Source organism: Mytilus galloprovincialis, chromosome 7, assembly GCF_965363235.1.
Source record: "Mytilus galloprovincialis chromosome 7, xbMytGall1.hap1.1, whole genome shotgun sequence".
In the NCBI taxonomy this organism is placed as follows: Eukaryota; Metazoa; Mollusca; class Bivalvia; order Mytilida; family Mytilidae; genus Mytilus; species Mytilus galloprovincialis.
Window position 1 is genome coordinate 30,933,758 of NC_134844.1, and position 24,453 is coordinate 30,958,210.

A 24,453-nucleotide genomic window follows, 5' to 3' on the forward strand; every position below is an offset into this window, starting at 1 on the left:
AATGCGATCATTTATATTTCAATGATTTCAACTGAAATTTGTCTTTATATTTACTGAAGACTCGTTGACACTGTAGACAAAACTCATCGCAAAAATATAAGAGTAGACAAAACCTGGGACTATTAGAATAATAAAGTTAGTACTGTATAATAGTTCCAGACAAAAACTGAGACTACTGTAAAATTATACAACAGACTGAATAATAGTTATCTAATGTCCCATTTTGTGACAGAGTTAATTATGACCTATAGGACATTAATGTATATTCTTTTAGACAGCAGTCAACAATGCTGAGTAAACCGATGATGTTTTATTTGTGTAAAATTGAATGTGGGACTTGACAATATTTCACTATTTGAAAATCTCCCAACATTTGCGGACAATGCGTCACATCCTCTTTCGAAATAACCGTTGCGCATTTCGGTCACGCATCTGGAACCCAGTATATTTATGTCGACTGCAACCGAAAGTAAACTTGACAGCAAATTTTATAACAATAAGTGTTGCCTTCGATTTGTTGCAAAAAGAATAACATTACATCATTTTCCAACATTCTAGTGAGTCACTGCAAAATGTTGAATCTGAGTGCAAAAACAAAACATCGTTCCAAGACGAACCGATCCGACAAGTAAAAATGCATCAGAGAAAGTAGGACACAACCTCGTTTTCGTATCTATGGATGTCTTCGTGAGAAACCATCATGTGGACAAAAACACTTTTTATGACAATGTCATTTTATTTTACACATAATAGTCAGTCATAAATGTTACATTGTAAACATATTATTACCTATATGCACACATGATAGTTTAAATTTAACGTGTCAAAGTATATATCGACATTTTTAATCAGTATCTCATACTGTTTATGATAGTAAAACGTAAAAAAATGCCATTACAATAGAGTTGATGATCTCATGGTGATATCATTCCTTGAAGTTTTGCCCACTTATATCGGATGACTGTACCATCCAGATAATTTTTACAGAATTTTTAATTGACAGTACAATTACAAATTCTGAGTGAAGGGATTTAAAAAAACGAGGATAAACAATTTTCTTCTAGCACAGATTATATTCATTATTTTGACATTGAACTCTCCAAATGAAACTCTAAACCTGTGAGAAACATGTGATTTTTAAGTGCATTGAAATATTTTACAAATGTCGCTTTCTAACTTCCTGGATTCTGCAAATAGTTTGCATGATCAAGGTCATTAATTGATACAATCGTACATTATAACGTTATATATCTCATTTCCAAAACACTTCTACAGAACATTTAACAGGACAATATTCAACTAATGCTTAAATTGTGATGACTTGAAGCACATGTCACGGAAAAGTAAACCAGGAAATTCTGCTGCTGCTGAGAGATTGGCAGATTATACTGGTGAAACAGCAATGCCTTTTCCAGGCCCTGGAATGGGGTCCTCAGGCTCCGGTTCAGGATCGTTTGACCATGAGGAGTATGCTCATGCTGGAGCTACAATGGTCAGTGTTGCTAGTGATACCAATGATTTAGATGACATGTCTTCATCGTTGGATGAAATGGATATTCAGCGAGACATATCAAAGGTATAACAAGGCCAGATGTACATATATTTTTTTTGTTCTGTACCCTAAGCATTTGGATAATTGTTTTAAAGTCTTTCATGTATTAATAATGCTTTCTGCATGTCATGATAAAAAAGAAAAGAACAGTTTAAATACATTTTGGTTAATTATTCCATTAAGAAATTTATCGCAATAATAATAATAGTTAGTTCAGAAGTAGATGTTGCTCTCGTGAATTAAATTCAGCTCTTTCTTTCATTTGTTGATGAAAATTGTAGATATAAAAATTATTCAGCTCAAAGGTTTTCTTTCCAATGTACATAGGTATTCAACAGCTGAATTTGGCTTCCTCTTTCACCATGTTCACTGCAGCTAAAAAATAGTATGATCGTAAACAAACATTTAAAATCGATTCATAAATTAACCATCATAAATAGAGAGATCTGATTTGAGTACTTCATGTAACACATGACTTAAATATTTGTAAGCACACTAGGTATTTTGATTGTTTAATATCAGTAATAAAATAATATAGATCCGTATGATTGGTAGGAAAAAAATACATGCACTACTAAAAATAGATAAACTTGTACTGTAACTTGTTTATGTTGTCATTAACACATGAATTTAATCATTGATTAAAGCATAAGTGTTTATGAGCAATTCCATACTTCCACTTAGCTTCAGAGGAAAAAAAATGATTGTCCAATTTGAAAGTGCACTGCAGCTACATGTAACATACATGTAGGGTTGTCTAATGTCAAAATAATAACAGAATAAGACAACCTTTTATATTGAACCCTGATCATGAGTGAACAGATCAGCCTTTGTAATTATCCAGATTTTAATCATTAGCCATAAATGGAGGGGTGAGCAATACACTTTATTGTATTTGTCAGCCATTACTGGACATCACAAAAGTTTCCTTAAAATTTTGAGGTCCTGATAGAAAATACATGTATCTGACGCCACAATGGAAAAATGAATGTTGTATGACATCAAAAGTTCAAACGGGACAAATTTCCAAATAGTGATAAGGTGTTTACACCACAATCACTTCATGTTTTGTCCCTCTTTTCAGTGCAAACGAAAAAAAAAGAGCCAAGTTTAGATTATTTCTCATTAAGTGATTCAATCTGTAAGAATCTTAATTTTTCAGATGACCAAATCGTTTAATTATTTAAAACTAGTGACAATGATTGATTAATTGTTTTTTTTGCTAGTGACAATGTATTTACTATTAACAAAGTAAATAGCTGTAAACATAAAGCAACTGAATTACAAAACCTACTACATAGCCTGAATTGCTACTGTGTTGATGTCTAATTAAATATTGTCAAGCAAGCAAAAGATTGCTGAGCACACATGATCACACATACATGTAAATTAATTTGCAGCGGTAATCAGACAAGCATGACGAAAAGAGTTAGAACAGACATGTTTATCATGTCTTATTAAATAAATTAAAACATGTTTTTTAACTATGTACATGTATATATTTTGGGTTTCCCCCAGCAAATTATAAAGTTTGTAATTGCTTATGAAGAAGGGAATCTAAAATCAATATGTGAAATATGCTTGCATTACCTCTAATTGGATACTTGAATTTGAGGTCCAAGACTTCAAGGGTACCACAATATAGAGCATGATCTGCTTACACTTTTAGAACACATCTACTGAATACTTTGTTATGGTGGGGTTCATGTTGGAATGTCTAAAGTAGTTTTCTTTTTTACCGCTTTGTAGACTGTTCAAAGTCCTCGTTTTTTGTCCAGACATTGCCAGTCACTCTAACTTTTGAGTTTTGAATGTGTCTTTGGTGCATATGTTTTATTTGTCTGTTTTAACATGTTTAAAGTTCATTCAAGTATTTTTTTCTATTCAGTATGTTCGTTTTTATGCCCTTGCCGTAGCAAAGGGAATATCAAGTTTTACCCTAGTCCATCTGTCCTGTATAATGTATGTGTGTCCCAAAATTGGTTTCTGTTCTCTAACTTTAGTTTGCCTATACCAAATGTTATGAAACTTATACACAAAGCTTATTACCCCAAAACTCAGATCAAGTATGAATTTGGGTAGGGTCACTTTAACCATTCTTGAGTGATGTCCCTTTATAATGTTGTTTGGAAGCTAAACATCCCTTGGACACATTCCCCATTTATTTATTTTTTACTACATGGTTTAAATGTCTATATTCCCTTTGGGTGAAGATAATAATGGATTAAAGTGCATTTTCAAAGTTATTGCATAATTAAACATTTTACATACATTGTATACATGTACTTATCATTTGAAGTAGAACATGAGTAATAGCAGATGAGTAATGAGATTTACTGTAAATTTAAATTAAGAAATCATTACGAGGTTTGTTTTATTGCGAATGATGTGAGTGGGTCAGTATTGCAATAATAAAAACTTGCATTTTAATAACTGAAACATAGACCTGTCCTTTATACAGATTTTTCTAAATCACTATAATTAAACTTGCATATTTGTCCATTCTTGAAAAACTGCAATAATAAAAGCACACAATAATTTCTGAATTTACAATACACATACATGTATACTATATAAAAAAATATTATATATATATACTTATATCCATTTAGATATACCAGCAATAAGATAAGGAAGATTTAAAACAAATGTCCACAAAAATCAGATTATAATATTAATACAGTGCATGCCAAAATATGAATAAATAAATTTTCTAGTTGTAGGTTTTGCTTAGAATTTATAAATTTTCGAAAACATTGCTTACCAGGAAAAGAGGATGTTTTCCCAATGAATCAACTCCAATGAGGTTTATGCACTTTCACTGAAATAGATTAATATTTCCTGGTATGACTTATATGGAAAAGGTCAACAAATAAACAAGTTCATGAATTAACAATATAGATCATTTTAATTTCCCCCTGTAATTTTTGTCATAAAAATGTTATTTGGTGCTATGTCTGAAAACTTTTCAGATTGCATTAAGAGATGCAGGCATGCATTGCTGTCAAAAACAACAAACTTTTAATTTACATTCTAAATTTATGCATTTACAGCATCCTCAAGATAAAAAGGCAAGTTCTGGAAGTATTGGTTCATTAGATCCTATTCGACAGAAAGAGGTTACAGTAAAAACACCTGGTCAGAAGAATCCCAAGCCTACTGTGAAGAAAGCTACACTAAAAGCTGATTTAGTAAGTATACAACTCTGGGTTTTACAGTAAAACCTGTATAAACCGGCCGGCTACGGGACTATGAAAAAGGGCCGGTTTGGACAGTGTGCCGGTTTATTCAGGTTTCCGTTTTGACCGGAAGTTAATGACTTGTGACGTCCAACATTTTGTATGTAAAAGTTCTCTCTGATTGTAAATTATATCCTATAAATTAAAATACTTTCACTTCGTTTTTCATTGTTTACATTTGCATCATAATGCTCGCGTTGTTTGAATTGTAAGACGAAAGTTTCGATTTACTCCCATGATCAATAATTTGAAATGTTGGAATGGCCAATTAAAAAGCCAGAATATTATCAAAAGTAATTGCATCACTTTCGAAACGTTGTCGTACAGTGTACAATATCCATTGATTGTTGTCATCCGGGTGTTTTTCATTATCAAGGTCATTTGTTTAGGGGTTCACAACAGGGAACCCAGGATTTTGAAATCACGATGTGAATTTCTTACTCCGCAATTTTAATTTGTTTATCCAAGTTAAAACGTAAGTTCAATCCGAGATATATTAGGTGTGTATTTTTGTTTAATTGACCCGTTTATAATGTTTTAATAAATAATACAGCTCACTACTGTACGATTGTAGGTTCACAGTCTGACACCTGACTAATTGATTATCACGAAAAGCCATATTGTATAAACAAATATGTTTTGATTGCATATCGATCATTGAAATTAATTAGACAAACCGGTTTTGACAGGTAATAATTAATGTAATTAAGAGTATTGGGACTTCATAATTAGACCGGAATTCGGAATACACAGGGTCCGGTTTACAAAGGGTATTTTAACAAAGACTTTGAATGGAAAAATAAGGGACTTCCATTTTCGGCCGGAATGGACAGGAAACCGGTTTATTCAGGGTCCGGTTTAATCAGGTTTGACTGTATAACTTTTGGAAAGTTTGGGTCAGAGTGGAAAGACATACATGGGTGACAGTCTGTACTTAATTACCTTTATTTTATTTCAAGTCCTAAATATTTTTATTCAATTGACTAGCATGGATCTGATTGAAATGTAGCCCCATTTTAAAGTAAACTTTTTAAAGTAAGTTGGACACAGAACAAAATATAAGGTGGTCAATATGTGTTAAAATCTTTGTTCATGAATCACCTTGAAGTTTTTTTTAAATGATAATGAGAAGCAAGGGTTTAGGGTTGTCTGCCTGTTTGTGGCTGAATATTCTTGGCTATAAACCATTGTTAAGACTGTAACTATGTTGTAGGATGTTGCAAAAGAGTTCAAGAAATGCAAAGAAGAGGAGGCTAAGAGATTAGACTTAAGCAAGTCACAGGTAATCATTAAGACAAATTTGTTGATGACATAATATTTCATTATAAAATGTATAAATAATCATGATCAGAAACTTTGCACTTAAATTGCACTTAACGAAATTTCTACATGTACAGGTACAAGATAATAACTGATTTGTGAAAAGTCTTGATTAGATTTTACAAGAGTTAAATCTATGGATTTCACTGTCCATAGACAGAGATGCAATATGAATATTTTAGTCCCCTAACAACAAAGATAAATATGACTTTCGGTCTGCACTTCTTCAGTCTGTTTGTCTGTCCGTCATTCCGGCAAATAAGTTTTCCACACTTTTTTTTACCAACAAAGTACATGTATAGCTATGAAACAAAGAAATGGGTAACATAATTGACTTTTGGGTATTGTTTTTACAGATTACAGTAATTCCAAGCTTAGTTAAAGAGGTGAGTATATATATATTAATATTAGTCTAGTCTGTTTTTGAACTTTGCGAAGATGATTATGAAATAAAACAGTTTATTGAGCCCCTGTTAGCTCACTTTGTCTGAAAAGGCTTTTGCCATTATTTGGCATCTGTTGTCTTCATCGTTACATATGTCAATTGTTGTAAACTTTATCAAATGTTTATAAAAGATCTTCTCTAATAAAACTATGCAAAATATAACCAAACTTTACCTATATGTTTATTTGGATAGTTTAAAAACTGTATCCTAGGATTTAATGTCTTCCAACATGGCTCCTGTTACTAAAATTAGAAAGTAAGGGGGGTAGAATGCAGTATCTGTCTTACATCTCTAAAACTAAAGCAGTCAAAGCCAATTTGAGACTTGTAAAAATAAAAAGTCAATGCCTTTCTCGTGTTGAATTTTCCCAAAAAACAAGACATCCTTTTTTGAGTTATTGCCCCTTAAATATGATTTTTTTTTGTTGTGGCAGAAACTATGATAGACAGAGAGTATTTTTATGGGCCTATTTACCCATGAATGCCAAGTATTTAGAAATTATAGAAACCATATAAATTTCATTTAGAGCTGCAAATGAGAGATAAAGACCATTTATTTAAGAATTGAATGCTTCATTTTGTAAATTTATTGGGGTGTAAAAGCGTTGACTGAAGTACATTTTGTTCCGTGCTTCATTCTAAAAAGGTGCGCGCGGTCAACGCTTTTACAACCCTATAAAGTTACAAAAAGAAGGATTCAATACTTATAATTACATTTTTTAGCTATGATCATGAAAACACGAATTTTATATATTTTTTATTTAATTCACTTGTGCACTTTATTGTTGGACCATGTGTTATCATGAATGAAAAGTTGTATTGAGCAATGCAACTGCTTACGGAATAACATGTGAATTGCAGTTAGCCAATCAGAATAAAGTATTATAATGAAACATACATCTTATATAATTATATTGATATCCAAATCTAAAGATGATAAAATATATTCTCCTCTTTGTAGCTTTTAATATATGATCATGAAGTATGTGGTTCTACATTGGATAAACTTTTGAAAATCACATTTTACTGAAATAGCACCTAAATTGAGAGATATTGTGGCAACTCATATTTATTACTTCCAATCACTACATGTACAAGGAATGTAAGGAATGTTAATTTGAATATTTAAAGACTGCTGTTTTTATATAGTTTTGTCATGCATGAAGAAAATGACTTGAAAGCTATTTAGTTTTTTGGAGTAAATATTGAATAATTCATTGAGTAAATATTGAATAATTCATTACATGATAAATAAATATAATGTAAAAAAAAAGTGTTAATGTTTTATTCATCCTTTCTTTTCAGTTAACACAACTCCAGGAGTTTTATTTGTATGGTAACAAATTAGGAACATTGCCATCAGAAATAGGATATTTAACAAATTTATCCAAGTTAGGACTAAGTGAAAATTCATTGACAAATTTACCGGACACTCTTGAAAATCTGAAACTGATCCGTGTTCTTGATCTCCGACACAATAGGCTGAATGAGGTAAGAATTATTTTGTTAGACACAAGCATTATAGAATTTAAATTGAAAGATCAGATTAACAGATATTGTTTTTTTATTGTTCACAGAACATTCAGAATGAAAGGATTAAGGAAAAGAAGTGAGCAAAACCCATTCCTTTATGTCAGCATCATGCCAAAATGGGAAAGAAATCCAAGATAGAAAGCAAACACTGATATTATGTACAAAACAATAAACAAAAAATAATATGACTGATGGAAACCTAAAAGAACCAATAAACAACAGGCTCATGACTTTTTTAAGAATGTGGCGGTTTTAAGCATGTTTGTGGATTTACCTTTCCCTAGCTTGGATACTGATGTTACATCACAGCATAAGAAGCAACAAAAAAAATATTTGTAAATGGCTCATCAGAAAGACAAGACACAACCATATGACATTACAAAAGATAACAGGTTACCTAAATATTTGATCCTGACCTGAATAGGTTGCAAGTGGTGTAGATATACTAACTCTTTATATATTATTTGCAATCATCACATAAAACCTCCATGGTGAGCCATGTCTTTCTATCAGTTTCTAAGCTAGTTTGATTTTTTTGTTACGAAAGTATTGTTATTCCATATTTCCTTTAAAAAAATTCTGGTTACTATTTACGTCTTTTCATTTAAATAATTTCAATCAACTGCAGTTACCCAAAGAATATGAAGAAATAAGGCAACATTTTGAAAAAGTAGTACAGATGCAAATCTGAATACATGTACATGTACATTTTTAAACAAGAAAAGCTATGGTTAATAATAAAGCTATGAAAAATGTATATTATTGTACATATAATGATTTACTTTTATAAGTTGTTACATTTGAATGGAGAGTTGTCTCATTGGCACTCACACCACATCTATCTATATCTATGTATCAATTCTCTGAGAATGTGAAGTGACTCTTGCCAAACTTCATGTGAAAAGGTATGTTTAATACTGGAACCTAATATGAAATACATGAAGCGATATATATGACTTTTAATTGTTTTGCATTTACCCATACATTTCCTTCATTTGTCCTTAGTCACAATTATTATGTTATAACGTCACAGTAAAACTGATTGTTCAAAGAAGTCATGAATGCAACTCTATAATTTGCTATATGATATACACCAAACTAGTCATCTTTAACCTGTTTAATTTTTCATCTAATTATATTTTTAGAAGTCTCACACATTAAAACCTTATGTTTTTCAGATTCCAGAAGTTGTTTACAAATTACGATCGTTAACAACATTATTTTTGCGATTCAACAGAATCCGACATGTAGATGATGCTATTAGGAATTTAACAGTAAGTACTGGAGCTTTTACAAATGAAATAAATAACTCATTATGCTCCATTTATGGGAATTATGTTTTCTAGTCTGTGCGTCCGATTGTCCATCTCTCCATTCGTTTTTCTGTCTGATCGTCCATTCGTCTGTCCCACTTCAGGTTAAAGTTCTTGTTCGAGGCAGTTTTTGATAAAGTTGAAGTCCAATCAACTTGAAACCTAGTACACATGTTCCCTATGATATAATCTTTCTAATTTTAATGCCAAATTAGAGATTTTTTTACCCCAATTCATTATAATTTTTTGGGGATTCTAGTTTACTTGGATTTCTTGGTAACAGCTTGCAAACAAAAAGGAAAGAAATCCAGTATCCATAAATATACGTTTTCCCCTAAAAAACCTAGAAAATTGGTACCAACTAAAGTTACTTTAAAGTATACATATATATTATACAGCCTAAAATTTTGAGCACGGCAAATTTTAAAGCAAGAAAACCGTGTTTTAAATTGCTGATGTTCATAATAAAAGCTACATACGAATAGATCTTTAGACTTGGGCAAGTTAAAGCAGTTGAAACGATAAGTTCTTACAGCTTTTTATGCCCCACCTACAATAGTAGGCATTATGTTTTCTGGTCTGTGCATTCGCTCGTTCGTCTGTCCATCCGTCTGTCCCGCTTTAGGTTAAAGTTTTTTGTCAAGTTAGTTTTGGATGAAGTTGAAGTCCAATCAATTTGAAACTTTGTACACAGGTTCCCTATGGTATGATCTTTCTAATTTAAATTAGATTTTTGACACCAATTTCATGGTCCACTGAAAATAAAAATGAGAGTGCCAGTTTCAAGTTAAAGTTTTTGGTCAAAGTAGTTTTTGATGAAGTTGAAGTCCAATCAACTTAAAACTTAGTACGCATGTTTACTATGATATGATCTTTCTGATTTTAATGCCAATTAGATTTTTTACTCCAATTTCACGGTCCTCTGAACATAGAAAAAATGAAAGTGCCAGTTTCAGTTTAAGGTTTTTGTTCAAGGTAGTTTTTGATGAAGTTGGAAGTCCAATCAACTTAAAACTTAAAATGGCCATTGAACATAGAAAATGATATTGCAAGCTGGGCATCCATGTACTATTGACGCATTCTTGTTCATAATGCTAACATGACAAAGGTTTGTTTGACTTGCTTGCTTTGTTTGTATCAAAGTTTGCTCAAGCGATGTAGTTAAGATTGACATCTGAAAACAATACCAAACGGCGGATTTAAACTTGTATACTTTCTATTTTAATTTGATTGGACGTAATCAAATAATCAAATTTACCTATACACAGCTTTAACTCCGCATATTTATGATATTTATATTGTTTGCAGATGTTCATCGTAATTACGATGCTTGAACAAACATTTATACAAACAAAGCAAGCAAGTCAAACACATCTTTGTCTTGCTAGCATTATGAAAAGAGCTGTAATTAAGAAATATGATTGAGTATTTGCAACAAAAAAAATGAAATAACTGGTCTTGAAGTAGAGTGAAAATTCTACAAAATTGATGCTTTTCTCACCAGATGACAAAATTTAAGGCAGCCATGAAGCGAAGAAAGAAGCCTTATCTCCAGAAAAAAAGTTTTATCAGAAGAAGCCTTATCTCCAGAAAAAAAAGTTTTAGCTCTAACTGCACCTGAAACCTGAGAAACATGACAATAAAAAGCCATGATTATATTGATTGAACATGCATCAATATAAAAAAAAATTATTATATGGTGAACCTCTAATTGCATGGAGAGCTGATAAGGGCCAAAAAACTATTTTAGGTCAAGGTCATTATATTATGGCCACCACACAGTAGGGATTAAACAGCTTGAAAGTGTTAAGGTTATGATGTATCCAAATTTATAAATGTTGAAGTAATTCATTGTGACTTTATTTTCAGAATTTACAGATTTTAAGTTTACGAGAAAATAAAATACCAAAGCTTCCGCAAGGAATAGGAAAATTAGTCAATTTAGTCACATTTGACATTTCACATAATCACTTAGAACATCTACCAGAAGGTGAGTTAATTGTATATTTAACAAGGTTCAAATATATAACCAAAAAGTATTAACGCAATTTAGTAATTTTGTTTAGGTGACAATATTAACACTTCCAATTAGATATAAAAGATTTGCTCAGTACAGTTGTATCATTGTACCATGATTGTATAACATCTGTTGATGGATAAAATACAGGTTAAATCAAATCAGTTTGTGTATTCATTGTACCATGATTGTATAGCATCTGTTGATGATTAAAATATAGGTTAAACCAAATCAGTTTGTGTATTCATTGTACAAAAGTTTGTTTTACTTACTCCAAAACATTTTAAGCTAGATTTTTAATTTTATAAATGTACCGAAAGTTGGCATATATTAACATGATTAAGATTTTGTTTTCTCAAATGAATCTAGTATCAATTTTGTATTTTATCTGTGTACCTCAAGAAACATGGACACTATGGCTAAAATGGAACATATGGGTAAAAAGCAAAAATAATCATAGATGAAAGATTTAAGCAAAAAAAAAAATAACAGGTGAGCGATTAAGGCTCTTGAGAGCCTCTTGTCGTAGTTGCGGTATCTAGTTTTATGCTTTAGTATAGTTCCATTTTTGCTGTTGCTAATTTCAATATATGATTTATTTTGCAGAAATTGGTAATTGTGTAAATCTAAGTTCCCTTGATCTCCAACACAATGAATTAGTTGATATTCCAGAAACAATAGGAAATATGAAGAATTTATCCAGATTAGGTTTAAGGTAAGGAGCCATTGTATTTTGTTGACATCGTCTACATAAAAGAAAGGACAAAAACCTTTCGTACTTGTCAATCTCTAAAATGTAAAAATGCAGAAATCAAATTATGAATCTTTAAAATTGTATATTCTGAGTATGAAAACAAACAAAGACCCAATAATAAAGAGAAAGAAAAACAATAACAGAATCATTTCTTCAAATTATATATATATATATAAACAATACTAGTTATCCATCAGAATATGCTGACACTTTATATACAGTAAATGGTAGACCAAGAAATTGTAATGTGAGGTATATGTCATGTATGTGCATAAGTATTGAATGTTTTTCTTCCTTTCATTTCAGATATAATAATTTAAGTAGTATTCCAAAGTCCTTAGCTAATTGTGTTCTGATGGATGAATTCAATTTGGAAGGAAATAAAATTTCACAGTTACCGGTAAGTAAACTTGTAGATTACTTTTTTCCCCCTGAAATTTATCTTAATAGATATTATGTTGAGATCATGTTTTTATTGTCCTGCATACTCATATCATATAATTTCTGTTCAATCCTAACGCGGAATGCTGTTTTAGATTGATTAATTGTTGTTTGACCACTGATCTTTGGCAAAGCATTTATATTCAGATGGAAGACGAAGTAACTTACAATCAAATGATAGTTTATTAGCTTTTGGTCATCCACAAGACTAATGGAAAATTCAGTCTGCTGAAAAAATGGCATTTTGAATAGGATAGAAATATTGGTTGCAACTGTGTAAAAATAAGGAGATTTGGTATGATTGCAAATTAGACAACTGTCCACCATACACTAGTTCAAATGATGTGGATGTAAGCATCTCTTGGTCACCATATGACCTACAACAATGAGCAAAAAAATTGTAGTTCACTTATAAAAGTCCACCCAAGTCAAAATGTGAAAATGAAAGGGTCTAATTAATAACTGGTCAGCTATCTAAGCATACAAAATTGCTTCATGAGGCATATTATCTAAATACTTATGTACCTTAATTTATTCCTGAAATTTTTGACAAGTATTTAATTGGCTTATAAAATTAAATTTATGGATGTGTTCTATTTGCAGGAGGGACTGTTGTCAAATTTGACTCGACTGAATTCCATTACATTGTCAAGAAATGCATTTCAGTCTTATCCTTCAGGAGGGCCAGCTCAGTTCTGTTCTGTTTATGTAAGTTGTGACATTTAAGCTTTAAAGAGCATGAACATGCTTATATTTTTTGAAAGGTATTGGATTGAAAAATTAATTAATATTTTAATGTTTTTGTAATGTTAAAACCAAATATAGGTTGTTTCATTTATCTAACAGCTGTTAGAAGTATATTGTATTTGTCATAAAAAAAGGTTGTGGATAATTATCATTGAAATTATGTGGAAGCCAATTCTTAGCAACTGAATTATCTTTGAACTGTTTAGGTTTTTTGTCTATAAGATATATGCATGATGTGAAAAAAAAAATACACATATAACCTGTAGGGTCTAAATGTGAGGATTTAAAAATACCTGTAGCAATATTGAATTTGAAAAGTTTTTGAAATGTTGTTTTTTTAAACTTGGTCATTTTGTGTATGTGAAATATGTTTAATCAATTTCTTTTTTTGTTTACAGTCAATAAACATGGAACACAACCAGATAAATAAAATTCCACTAGGAATATTTTCACGAGCAGCCAGTTTAACGAAGCTCAACATGAAGGATAACCAGCTTACATTCTTGCCATTAGGTTAGTATTCTATTTATAGCAAAGGGAAATTACACATTGTAGTTGAGGGGATTATGTGACTAAAAATAGATTTGTAAATAAAAAATCAGTCAGAAAATATATGATACATGTAATATGAATTTTTGTTCAGACAAAGATAGAAGTGAATTGACTGGTATAGATATCAAAACCATTTACAGTCAGATATGTCTGAGAGACTGCTCCTGTATTCAATTCACAATGCAAATATCAGATTAAATTTTAATACTTATAAACCAAAATAATAGGACACAATGCCCTTCTCACTTAACTTGATCCTGTTTCCATGCCGAATGAATGAACCAAGCAAGCATTGGTCAATATCAAAATTTGAAATTTATTCTTAAAGGTTCCAACATGATGAAAGTGTGAACTTTGTGTTGAGTGGTAATTACTACAAATTTGTGGTAAATTACCTTAAACCTTAACTTTTACCTTAAACTAACAGACGGGGAAGGATAAAGACTCCCTTCATACAGACACAGCATAATGACAGCAGAATAAGTTTAAACAGAAAACTTTGCAATCATACCACATCTGAAAATTTTTATATCATATTGGATATAATTTAAATAATTAGTTGCTAATAGATCTTTTGTTACTCTATAACAAATGTGTTAAATAAGATATTGATGTGAATATTTATCTATTTTACAGATATTGGTACTTGGGTAAATATGGTAGAACTGAATTTAGGAACAAATCAGCTGACAAGAGTTCCTGACGACATTCAGAATCTAGAGAAACTTGAAGTCCTCATTCTTAGTAATAATTTATTAAGGGTAAGTTTTTCACGACAATTTCTAAATTTCATTAAAATATGAATAATTGTATTTTTGAACATTTTTAAAATATGTAGATAATTAACAAGGTAAACATTTCATGAAATGTGAGAAGACAGTTTTAAAGAAAGAACAATCTTAAAATTTTGGTGGACAAAAACTAATTTCACTATGGACAAACTTAAAATCCCAAACATACAACAGTTCACAAACACTACATAAAAAACTATGAATTTAGTAACACAAAAACCACAAAAAAATTAAGTTAAACATAAACCAAGTAGATAATCGGAAACAAAACAACACTTGATTTGTAACTCTCCAAACAAAATTTAAAAAAGTTCCCAAATTCAACTCAATGGTTACAGGCATATTGCCAAAAGTCGGGATAAGTATAATTTCATGTATTTTTCAAGTTAAAGGGCTGCTATATTTTTGAAAGTAGGATTCTTAGTACCAAAAAAAAAGAGAGAAATAATCCATTTGACAATAAAATAATGAATCTCAAGGATTTAGAATAAGTTCAGGAAGATAAGCATGGTATATTTCTGTTCACTGCATATGTTTTTAAAGAAATCATAAAAATATAAAATTGATTGTTTTAATTTTTTTCCAGAGATTACCTCCAAGTATAGGCAACTTAAAAAGATTGAGGGTCCTTGATTTAGAAGAGAATAAGCTAGAATCACTACCTCAAGAAATTGGTGAGCAGTAAAAACTGTACTATCAATTTATTGGAATAAAATTGACTAAAAAATCACTTTCAATTGTTTTATTTAAAGAGAAAAAAATAAAAATGCCAAGAATATATTTGCCGTAAAAGATAAAAATCTTTATTGATTTCCTCTGAATAATTTTATGGTATGTTAACTTAAAATGAATACTTCAAGAAATCAGTTCAAAATCAGTTAACAATAGCAGATGTTAAAAAAAGATAACATGAATTACCAAAAAGGACATTACTACGGATCACAACTGACAAAGCAGTGTTTTTGCTTAATAGAGATGACCTTCAAAGCAGGTTTTACTATATTGTCAATATTTATCTCTTATTATATCCTCTTTTTAGTAGATAAAAAATAATTTCACTTGTAATGTCATGTTTTCTTTTTTATTGTTTTGTAATGGAACTTAATGAATCTTGATATAACTTTGTAGGTCAGTTACAAGAATTGACAAGATTAGTTGTTCAGTCAAATCAACTGACGAGCTTACCCAGAGCTATTGGGTAAGTAATTTGTTCTGGTTTTCCTGTCAGAAAACATAGACCATAAAATTAGAAAGATATTTAAAAAGAAATGTAGTGAGTTAAATATTCAGACTATGTACATGTAGCTTACATGATCTATATAGGTCAATATTAATGTCTACTCTTAAGATAGTCAATTTAAGAAATGTTACTGATTTGATCTGATGCAGTGTCATTTCTCCATAAATCAATCAATAAGTTGGTCTGATAAGGCTCTGCTTTTGTCAACACAGTATACACAGTATTACTTACACACATATGTATCTTATAATAAAATGACCTTTAAGCATTTTATATCATATTAAAAACCAATTGTTCAGAGAACAATTGAAGGTCTTTCCACAAAAAAAACATGTATTTTGATATGAAAAAAGTGAATTCTGTTTACAATGTTTTTTTTCCAGTGTCCAAATGATAGCTTATTGTATGCTGATTTCAAAAATTAATGGTATACAATATTTTTTAAATTATGGAGATAATTTGTTACTTCCGGTTTGAAAAATGTTTCTTCCGGTATTATTTAAATTACTTAACACTGATACCAAAAATATCTGGTTCTATATACTTTTATATCAATTAAGTACAAAATATAATTACTTCCGGTGAACACAAGGTCACTTCTGGTTGGCTTTTCCATGGTCAAGTGTCTTGCAACGTAATGCAAAAAGACCCATGGCTTTATCATGTAAACATATAAGGTATTAGCAAAGGTCAAAATCTAGAACGTCAATTTAACCCATGACCTTGAGTTCAATTTCAAGGTCATAAATCAAAAGACCATATGTCTTAATTATATATGGTTAATGAGTTATATCACTATATGCCTAATTCTTAATATAAGAGGGGAGAAAACTCCCAATTTAATGTAAGCGTAGCTTTTCAACCAAAATTCATGTGTTACGACATGTCGCAACTTACAATTTAGTAAAAATATGTTGTCTATCTTATACGGTTGTTGAAAAGAATTGAAAATAAGCAAAAATCTAAATTTAAAAGATGACCTTGACCTCTGACTTTTACCTTACTTTCTTATTTTTGGATCAAGAACTTCAAATCAAAAGATCCTAGGTCTCTATCACTTATTGTTTACAAGAAAGAAATGCATATCACTTATATCACATGCATAAGGGGAAATAACTCGCATATGGAGTGTTCATATCGCTTCAGTCATAATAAGACAAATCATGCAAAGGATATACTGTGCAATTTATAAAATAAATTTGTCACTTTCTTTTGCGGTTACAGAGGAGATTTAGTCACAAGGAAAACAGTGTTTGGGGAGATAACTTTTACAATTTAAATTGTTAGGCTTAGAATAGGTGAAAATAAAAAGTGCATAAACTATGATACTGTATAAGAAATATCTTAGCAACATATTGCGAAACAAAATTTTAACGCGAGAAAAAAAATAAAATAATAATCAGAACAAATACAATAGTTCCACAGAAAAGTGGAAAGACATAATTATAGGAGTGGGAAAAATTACAGTAAGTAAAATTATCAGCCTGGTCTCTTAAAATAGAATATAAATACAAAATATATATGTTTTTATTACTCCTCATACATGCTGTTGAATGGCATACTTTGAGCTTTACTTTAAATGAAGTAACTACTTGTAGGTAGACTTATAGCGAAAAACTGTATACTTTCTAAAAAGATGCATTAAGTTATATAAAAAAATTAGGGGAAACATTTCAGCATGTCCACTCTTTTTGTATAAAATCGATACTTTTTTGCTGTATTTTGTAAGAATTGTGCTGTATTTACATCACTAGTATATTGATGACTGACTTTGAATTTTCATATTTTAGATGCCTGTCCAAGTTAGAGTACCTTGGTGCTGGAGAAAATAATCTCACTTCTCTTCCTGCAGAAATAGGTAGGTCAAGTATGCTTGGTGCTTGAATTGGTTGTTACTCAACTTCTGTCATAATAATTAATTTCTACAAAGTTTGATTTCCCAAAATGCAATAAAGAGAATAATACTTTCATTACCTTAATACATCCTGTTGGAAAGATGCGTGGTTCCGTCTTCAGGTGAATCCTCCTTCCTCGGCTGTTTCGGCGCTGTCCACTACAACCTCCAGAGGTGCGCCGACTGGGGTGATCAAGTCCCAGCCCGAAACCACTTGGCTATCCATCCCTGCCTTTACACTTTACTGCTTCCACTGTTCTGACCTTTTCCTCCATAACCACATTGATGCTGTCTCTGCCTCTTTACACAAGTTCCCTATCAGTTTACTTCTTTCCCCTCCAACAATACCAAGTGCTCTCAATGCTCGCCACATAGACTGTCCAACAAACCCTCTGCTTCCCACTTCCACTGGAAATAACCAAACCCGCCATCCATTGTCTCTACATTCTGCAAGTAGATCTTGGTACTTCAGTCTCTTTCTTTCGTAGGCATCTTCTATTCTTTCTTCCCATGGTACAGTTAGTTCCAGCAGGATTGCCTGTTTTGTTGAGGCGGACCAAATGACGATGTCAGGTCTCTGGTTTGTTACTGCAATCTGTGGAAGGAATTGTAACTTCTGTTTAAGATCTACCAACATTTGCCAATCAGTTGCTGTTACCAATAAACCACTTCCTTCCACCTTCTTCTTCTGACCTTTCTCTCCTTCCTTAACAAAATTGACAAAAGTAAGTCCTTCCTTGTTTTTCCTTGGCTTCCTGATGTTTCTCTCTAGGGTGTCTGCTAGTGTCCCTAATACCTTGTCGTGTCGCCATGTATACCTCCCGTCTTTCAAAGCACTCGAGCATGATGATAATATGTGCTCCAAGTTTGCTGGCTTACCACAAAGAACACACTTTGGGTCGTCTATCAATCCCCATGTTGCTAGATTTGTTGGGCTTGGCAATACATCATATACTGACTTCAGCTTAAATTGCAACCTATGTGGCTCCATCTTCCAGATCTCATTCCATCCTAACTTCTGCTGTCTTGCTCCCTCCCAGTTTAACCAGCTTCCCTGCTTCTTCATGCTCACTGCCTTTACCATTCTACTTTCTTCTTCCATTGATCGTACCTCTTTCTGTACCAGATGTCTTTTTTCTTCCACTGTTGCTGTTCTCCATTTTGCTGTAGGTGTAACATCCAGCCCCTGTCTTCCAACTGCAACTCTGCCCACTATCTCACTGTGTTTTAATCGTGACTCAGCATCTTCTATCGTCTTCTTTGTTGACCACTTCCTTCCAGTTCTTATTTCTACTTTTGCTGATCGTACTTTCTCATCCCTGCTGTTTTTTAACGTCAGATGTTGTCTAACCTTGGTCACCTTGAATTCCTCAGTGATTGACTTGAGTGGTAGCTGTAACTTGGTTCCTAAACTGTATAGGCCCACACTGCTGAAACTGCATGGTACTCCAAGCCATCTACGTAAGTAACTGTTTGATATTCTTTCCATTCCCTCTACCGTTGTCATTGGTACATCATACACAAGAAGTGGCCACAGCAGCCGAGGCAATATCCCATGCTGGTAAATCCATGCCTTGTACTTTCCTGGTAGTCCACTCTTATCTACTGCCTTTAACCAGTCGTCCAACTGCTTATATGTATCTTCCACATTCAACTTATCTGACAAGGTGTTGTTGAACCATTTTCCGAGACACTTAACTGGCTTCTCTGAGACTGTTGGTATTATTTCGTCTCCTATTTTAAACCTTTCCTCCTTGACTTTACCATTCTTCACTACCAAACTTCTGGATTTGCTAGGCTTCACTTTCATTCTTGCCCAGGTGATCATCTTATCAAGCTCTTGTAGTGTCCACCTGGCTTCGATAACTGTCTTTGTGCTTATTGTCATATCATCCATGAATGCTCTTCCTGGTGGTTGCCGTACTCCTGACTTCATCCATGGACCTCTGCTCTTCTTCTCTACTGACTTCACAATCATATTCATTGCTGCGGAGAAAAGGATGACAGATATCGTGCATCCTGTCACTATTCCCACTTCTAAACGTTGCCATGATGTTGTAAAATCCCCAACGGTAAATCTCAGCTGCAGATGGTTGAAGTACTCTCTTATCAGCTCTCTTACACCGTCAGGTACATGGTATCTCTCCAGCATCAACTCAACTAACTTGTGTGGTACTGTCCCATATGCATTCGCTAAATCCAGCCAGACAACTGCGAGCTCTCCCTTTGAATCTTTCGCTTCTCGGATTATCTGTGATAATACGCTTGTGTGTTCAATGCAGCCTGATACACCTGGTACCCCTCCTTTCTGTACTGCAATGTCAATGTACTCGTTGCTCAGCATGTAGTTTGTCATCCTTTTAGCAAGAATAGCAAGAAATATCTTTCCTTCTACATTTAACAGTGAGATGGTTCTAAACTGTTTTAATGTTTCTGACTTCTCTTCCTTTGGTATAAAGCACCCTTCTGCCTTGTGCCAACTCTCTGCTAGTCGACCTCTTCTCCAGATGACTCTTATTAACTTCCATAGACGTCTTGTAATTCTCTGACAGTTCTTGTATACCTTATATGGTACTCCATTTGGACCTGGTGCTGATGCTGCCCTTCCTTTCTTGATAACATCTACTACCTCTTTCAACTTTGGTGGTGATTCATCAAAAACTTGCTCTGGATCCTCCGGGCGTATAAGTTGTTCTATATCTGGGAGTTCGTCTTCCCTTTTTGGATCACTGTGCATTTCTCTTAAATATTCTTCTACTTCCTCTTTACTAGCTTTTAGTTGTCCTGATCCTTTCTTCCCCAACAATCTTGATGTAAATTGGAAAGGATCTGATGTAAATTGAGCTCTTGCTTTCTCTCTCTTTTTCCTCCTTTTCCTAGTTCTCTCTGCTCTCCTTGTGATCTTGAGTTTCTTCCTGATGGTGTCCCTCAGCTCAGATAATGCTGGTTTTTCATCCTCTGATGCCTGATTATATCTTTTCTTAAGTTGCCTTAGGTCTTTCCTCATCTTTGCTATTTTGGATTCTCTTCTGTTCTTTTGACCCTCTCGCCTCACCACCTCTTTCTCATCTGCACCAAATCTGTCCATACCTATGTTGTAAATAAATGATGTCATTGATTCTATCTTCCTGTCTATGTTACCTGCCAATGTTGTGTTCAAAATTGCATCCACATCCTCATCAAACTGTTGCCATTCACTTTTACTTTTATTGTTGGGCCATTTTACTTTCTTTCTTCTTATGTTCTCACTTGTGTCTGGTGTTCTTTTTGGCTCTTGTGGCTGTCTGTTGTTGTCTAAGCCCTCCTTTTCCTGTTGATTCCCCTCTACCATGCTGTCCTCCTCATTGTACAACACATGGAGGCTGTGGTCGCTGTGGTTTGTATCCTGAACCACCTCCTCCTCCGTCTCACCAGGTTGCCCTGTGCGTTGTGTTATGCTCTGATTTGGCTTGCATTTCATCTTTCCCATATGTATCTTCAGACCTCGTTGGTTCTTGCAAACTTTCCCACAGATGCATACATTTCCGTTGTTCAAATTCGTAGTCGTTGTTCGTTCCTGTGTCGTTTCCGGTGTTACCAATCCTGTAGGTTGCTCATCCTCCCCCGCTCTCGCACAACCTTGGGGGTGTCTTATTATATATCGTTCCATAGCTAGATGTAAGTGGGTTCTTCCTCACAGAAGATGTGCTTCGGCCTGCCAAGCCTCTGCACCCCTTGATCCCAGTCTCTCCTGAAAGTCTCCTGTCTCTCCAGGTTGTCACTGTTCTGTTCTCAGTTGTCATCCAGACTTTCCTGGCTGTCACTGGTTTCCCAGGTTAAATTACCTTAATACATCCTGTTGGAAAGATGCGTGGTTCCGTCTTCAGGTGAATCCTCCTTCCTCGGCTGTTTCGGCGCTGTCCACTACAACCTCCAGAGGTGCGCCGACTGGGGTGATCAAGTCCCAGCCCGAAACCACTTGGCTATCCATCCCTGCCTCTACACTTTACTGCTTCCACTGTTCTGACCTTTTCCTCCATAACCACATTGATGCTGTCTCTGCCTCTTTACACAAGTTCCCTATCAGTTTACTTCTTTCCCCTCCAACAATACCAAGTGCTCTCAATGCTCGCCACATAGACTGTCCAACAAACCCTCTGCTTCCCACTTCCACTGGAAATAACCAAACCCGCCATCCATTGTCTCTACATTCTGCAAGTAGATCTTGGTACTTCAGTCTCTTTCTTTCGTAGGCATCTTCTATTCTTTCTTCCCATGGTACAGTTAGTTCCAGCAGGATTGCCTGTTTTTTTTTATATATTTTTTTTTTCATATTTGTAAAAAAATAAAGATGAATAATCTTAAGTTCAGTTGTAATATCAAGTGCAAAAATGAGAACTTCTTTGTAAGGAGATTAATCATTTATAATATTCTTAAACTTGTTAATTGTTGAATTCATCAGTAGAAAGACAAGATCTTCAAGTCAAATATACCTTGATAAAAGTGATATGTTTTATAGCTAGAGATTAGTAGTGAAGAAAAATTATGTTTCCCAACTTCCCAACTTCAATCAATTGCCTGAAATGATTATTCTTAGCCTTATATTTATTATCTTTGATTTATAGGGTCATTAGAGAACTTAGAATCACTGTACATTAATGACAACCCAGATCTTCACAGCTTACCATTCGAGTTGGTGTTATGTGGAAATCTACAGATAATGAGTATAGAGAATTGTCCATTAAGTCAGATTCCACCAGAAATAGTGGCAAAAGGTCCCTCACTGGTCATACAGGTAAGTCAGATTTCACAAGTAAGGACTACATGTATATCTGACAGTGTCCATCACTCTCTCATATTGTTGACGACACTCTCACATAAAAAGTTTGTGATATCTGTTTTTAAAAACTTCAATATTAATTCAATCGTTATCAACTAATGTCTTGAGAAATTTCAATATTTGTATTTTTTGATACTTATGGTTTTAAATAGTAAACCTTTCTAGAAAAACAGTTCACAGCCAATATATTAAGAAATTACACAACTTCCATCTGAATTCAGGTTGAAGTTTACTTTTCTCAATTAAATACTTTACAATAGTGCTCTAAAAATGCAGCAAAAACTGCTCAGGAAATCAAAAAAAGATTAAGACATAAATAATAACTATGTATATAAATCATGAGGTCTCTTGATACTGTTAATTCAGTTATTTTCAATGATATGAATTTGAGGTTGGAAAAATTGTATTCTCATGGTTATTTGATTTTCATTGTTTTGTCAAATTTTGCATTCAAGCCCATGCTATCCACTAACACCCATGCCTATGTTATCTACAAATACTGTTTTCCAAGGAAAAATTAGTGAATTCATTCGATAATATGATACATTATATTGTTTATTCCATCAGTTTCAATGGCTGTTGTTAAACATAAAGAATTTCAACCTTAATGAAATAATAATTTTAAAACCTTTATTATGTAAGGGATAAAGTGTGAAGAAAATGAACTATAAAGGTAATTACTGAATGATCATTTTATATCCAGATAAATTATAACAAATTTAAATGATATTAAAAACTAGCTCTATTTCTTTTTCAGTACTTGCGTATACAGAGTCCATACAGCTGTCAGATGTAATGTCAATGATCAACAAGGTCATGTGGTGCTCTGAGGGATACATCGTACATGTTTTGTTTTTATATATAAAAACTGTGATGAAAATAGGGACCATCTCAAAACTTGGTGCAAAATAATATAGTTTTCAAAGATATTTTGAAAGATAGAGGCTTGTGGTGTGTGGTTATACAATAATATTGTACTAAGTTTATGAATGGTAGTTTAGACCTGTTTTTCTGGGTTTTAAATACATATGTTGATGGCAGTATTATCTGTGTCAAGACCTTCAATTTTCAGTTATAATATGTATAGGGCTTGTTCTAATGAAATATACGTTTTCGGAATTATTAAGCATACAGCATGATACGTTGTTTTTAGGCACATTATGTTAGGCCGTAAGGTGACCTATTTTTGCTTGCATCCACATCATTTGAACTCGGATGAAAACTTTGAAGTTTTACAAAAATGAAAAAAAATTACGATCAAAGCACATCACCCACGTGTCGACTTGTTTGTTTTTATTCACACAATAAGTTTTATTACAGTTTGCCTTTCCTGCTTCCATCCTAGTAGTGATCCATGATGGCTGATGAGAGAGCTTATTGTCTATTTTGATTTTTAAAGGATCAGATCTAGCGAAACATTTTAAAAGGGAGAAACGCAAAGCTGTTCATAAATATTGCTTTAATAGAAAATTTCAAAAATGGATGTGACAGTGAATTTTGTTTGCTATAATACAACTATATTGAAGAGAAGCTGGCTTATTAGAAACTTGATTTACATAGAACATAGCAAGAAAATTGTGCTTAAATCTTAAAAGTTCTTTAAAGAACAAAATTGCTATATATATTTATAGCTGAATATGTTGCCTGATTTAAAAGTTTGTTCATTTATTTTACTTATTTGGTGCTTTTTATCATGAAATGTTGCCATATTGTTGTTCATTTTGTTTTGTTGTTTTTACTTTTTTGCAATAATTACTCATGTCAACACATTTTTACTTTTCTTTCTATCACAATCA

General features: G+C 32.8%; 1 protein-coding gene and 1 long non-coding RNA gene across 2 annotated transcripts; one reads left to right on the forward strand and one right to left on the reverse strand.

Moving 5' to 3' along the window:
- Positions 1-780: 780 nt before the first annotated feature.
- LOC143082751 (uncharacterized) lies at positions 781-23,889 on the forward strand. The gene is made up of 17 exons (XM_076258593.1): positions 781-1,576; positions 4,606-4,743; positions 6,005-6,073; positions 6,468-6,497; positions 7,862-8,047; positions 9,268-9,363; positions 11,272-11,392; positions 12,026-12,134; positions 12,480-12,573; positions 13,218-13,322; positions 13,760-13,874; positions 14,550-14,674; positions 15,291-15,378; positions 15,833-15,902; positions 17,735-17,802; positions 22,443-22,612; positions 23,415-23,889. Exons 1-17 carry the CDS (start codon positions 1,331-1,333, stop codon positions 23,451-23,453), a joined length of 1,869 nt encoding a protein of 622 aa, XP_076114708.1. The 5' UTR covers positions 781-1,330; the 3' UTR covers positions 23,454-23,889.
- LOC143082752 (uncharacterized) lies at positions 1,709-4,377 on the reverse strand. The gene is made up of 2 exons (XR_012980465.1): positions 4,317-4,377; positions 1,709-1,927 (listed from the first exon to the last, which is right to left on the reverse strand). It is a non-coding gene; the product is annotated as an uncharacterized LOC143082752 (long non-coding RNA).
- Positions 23,890-24,453: the final 564 nt, after the last annotated feature.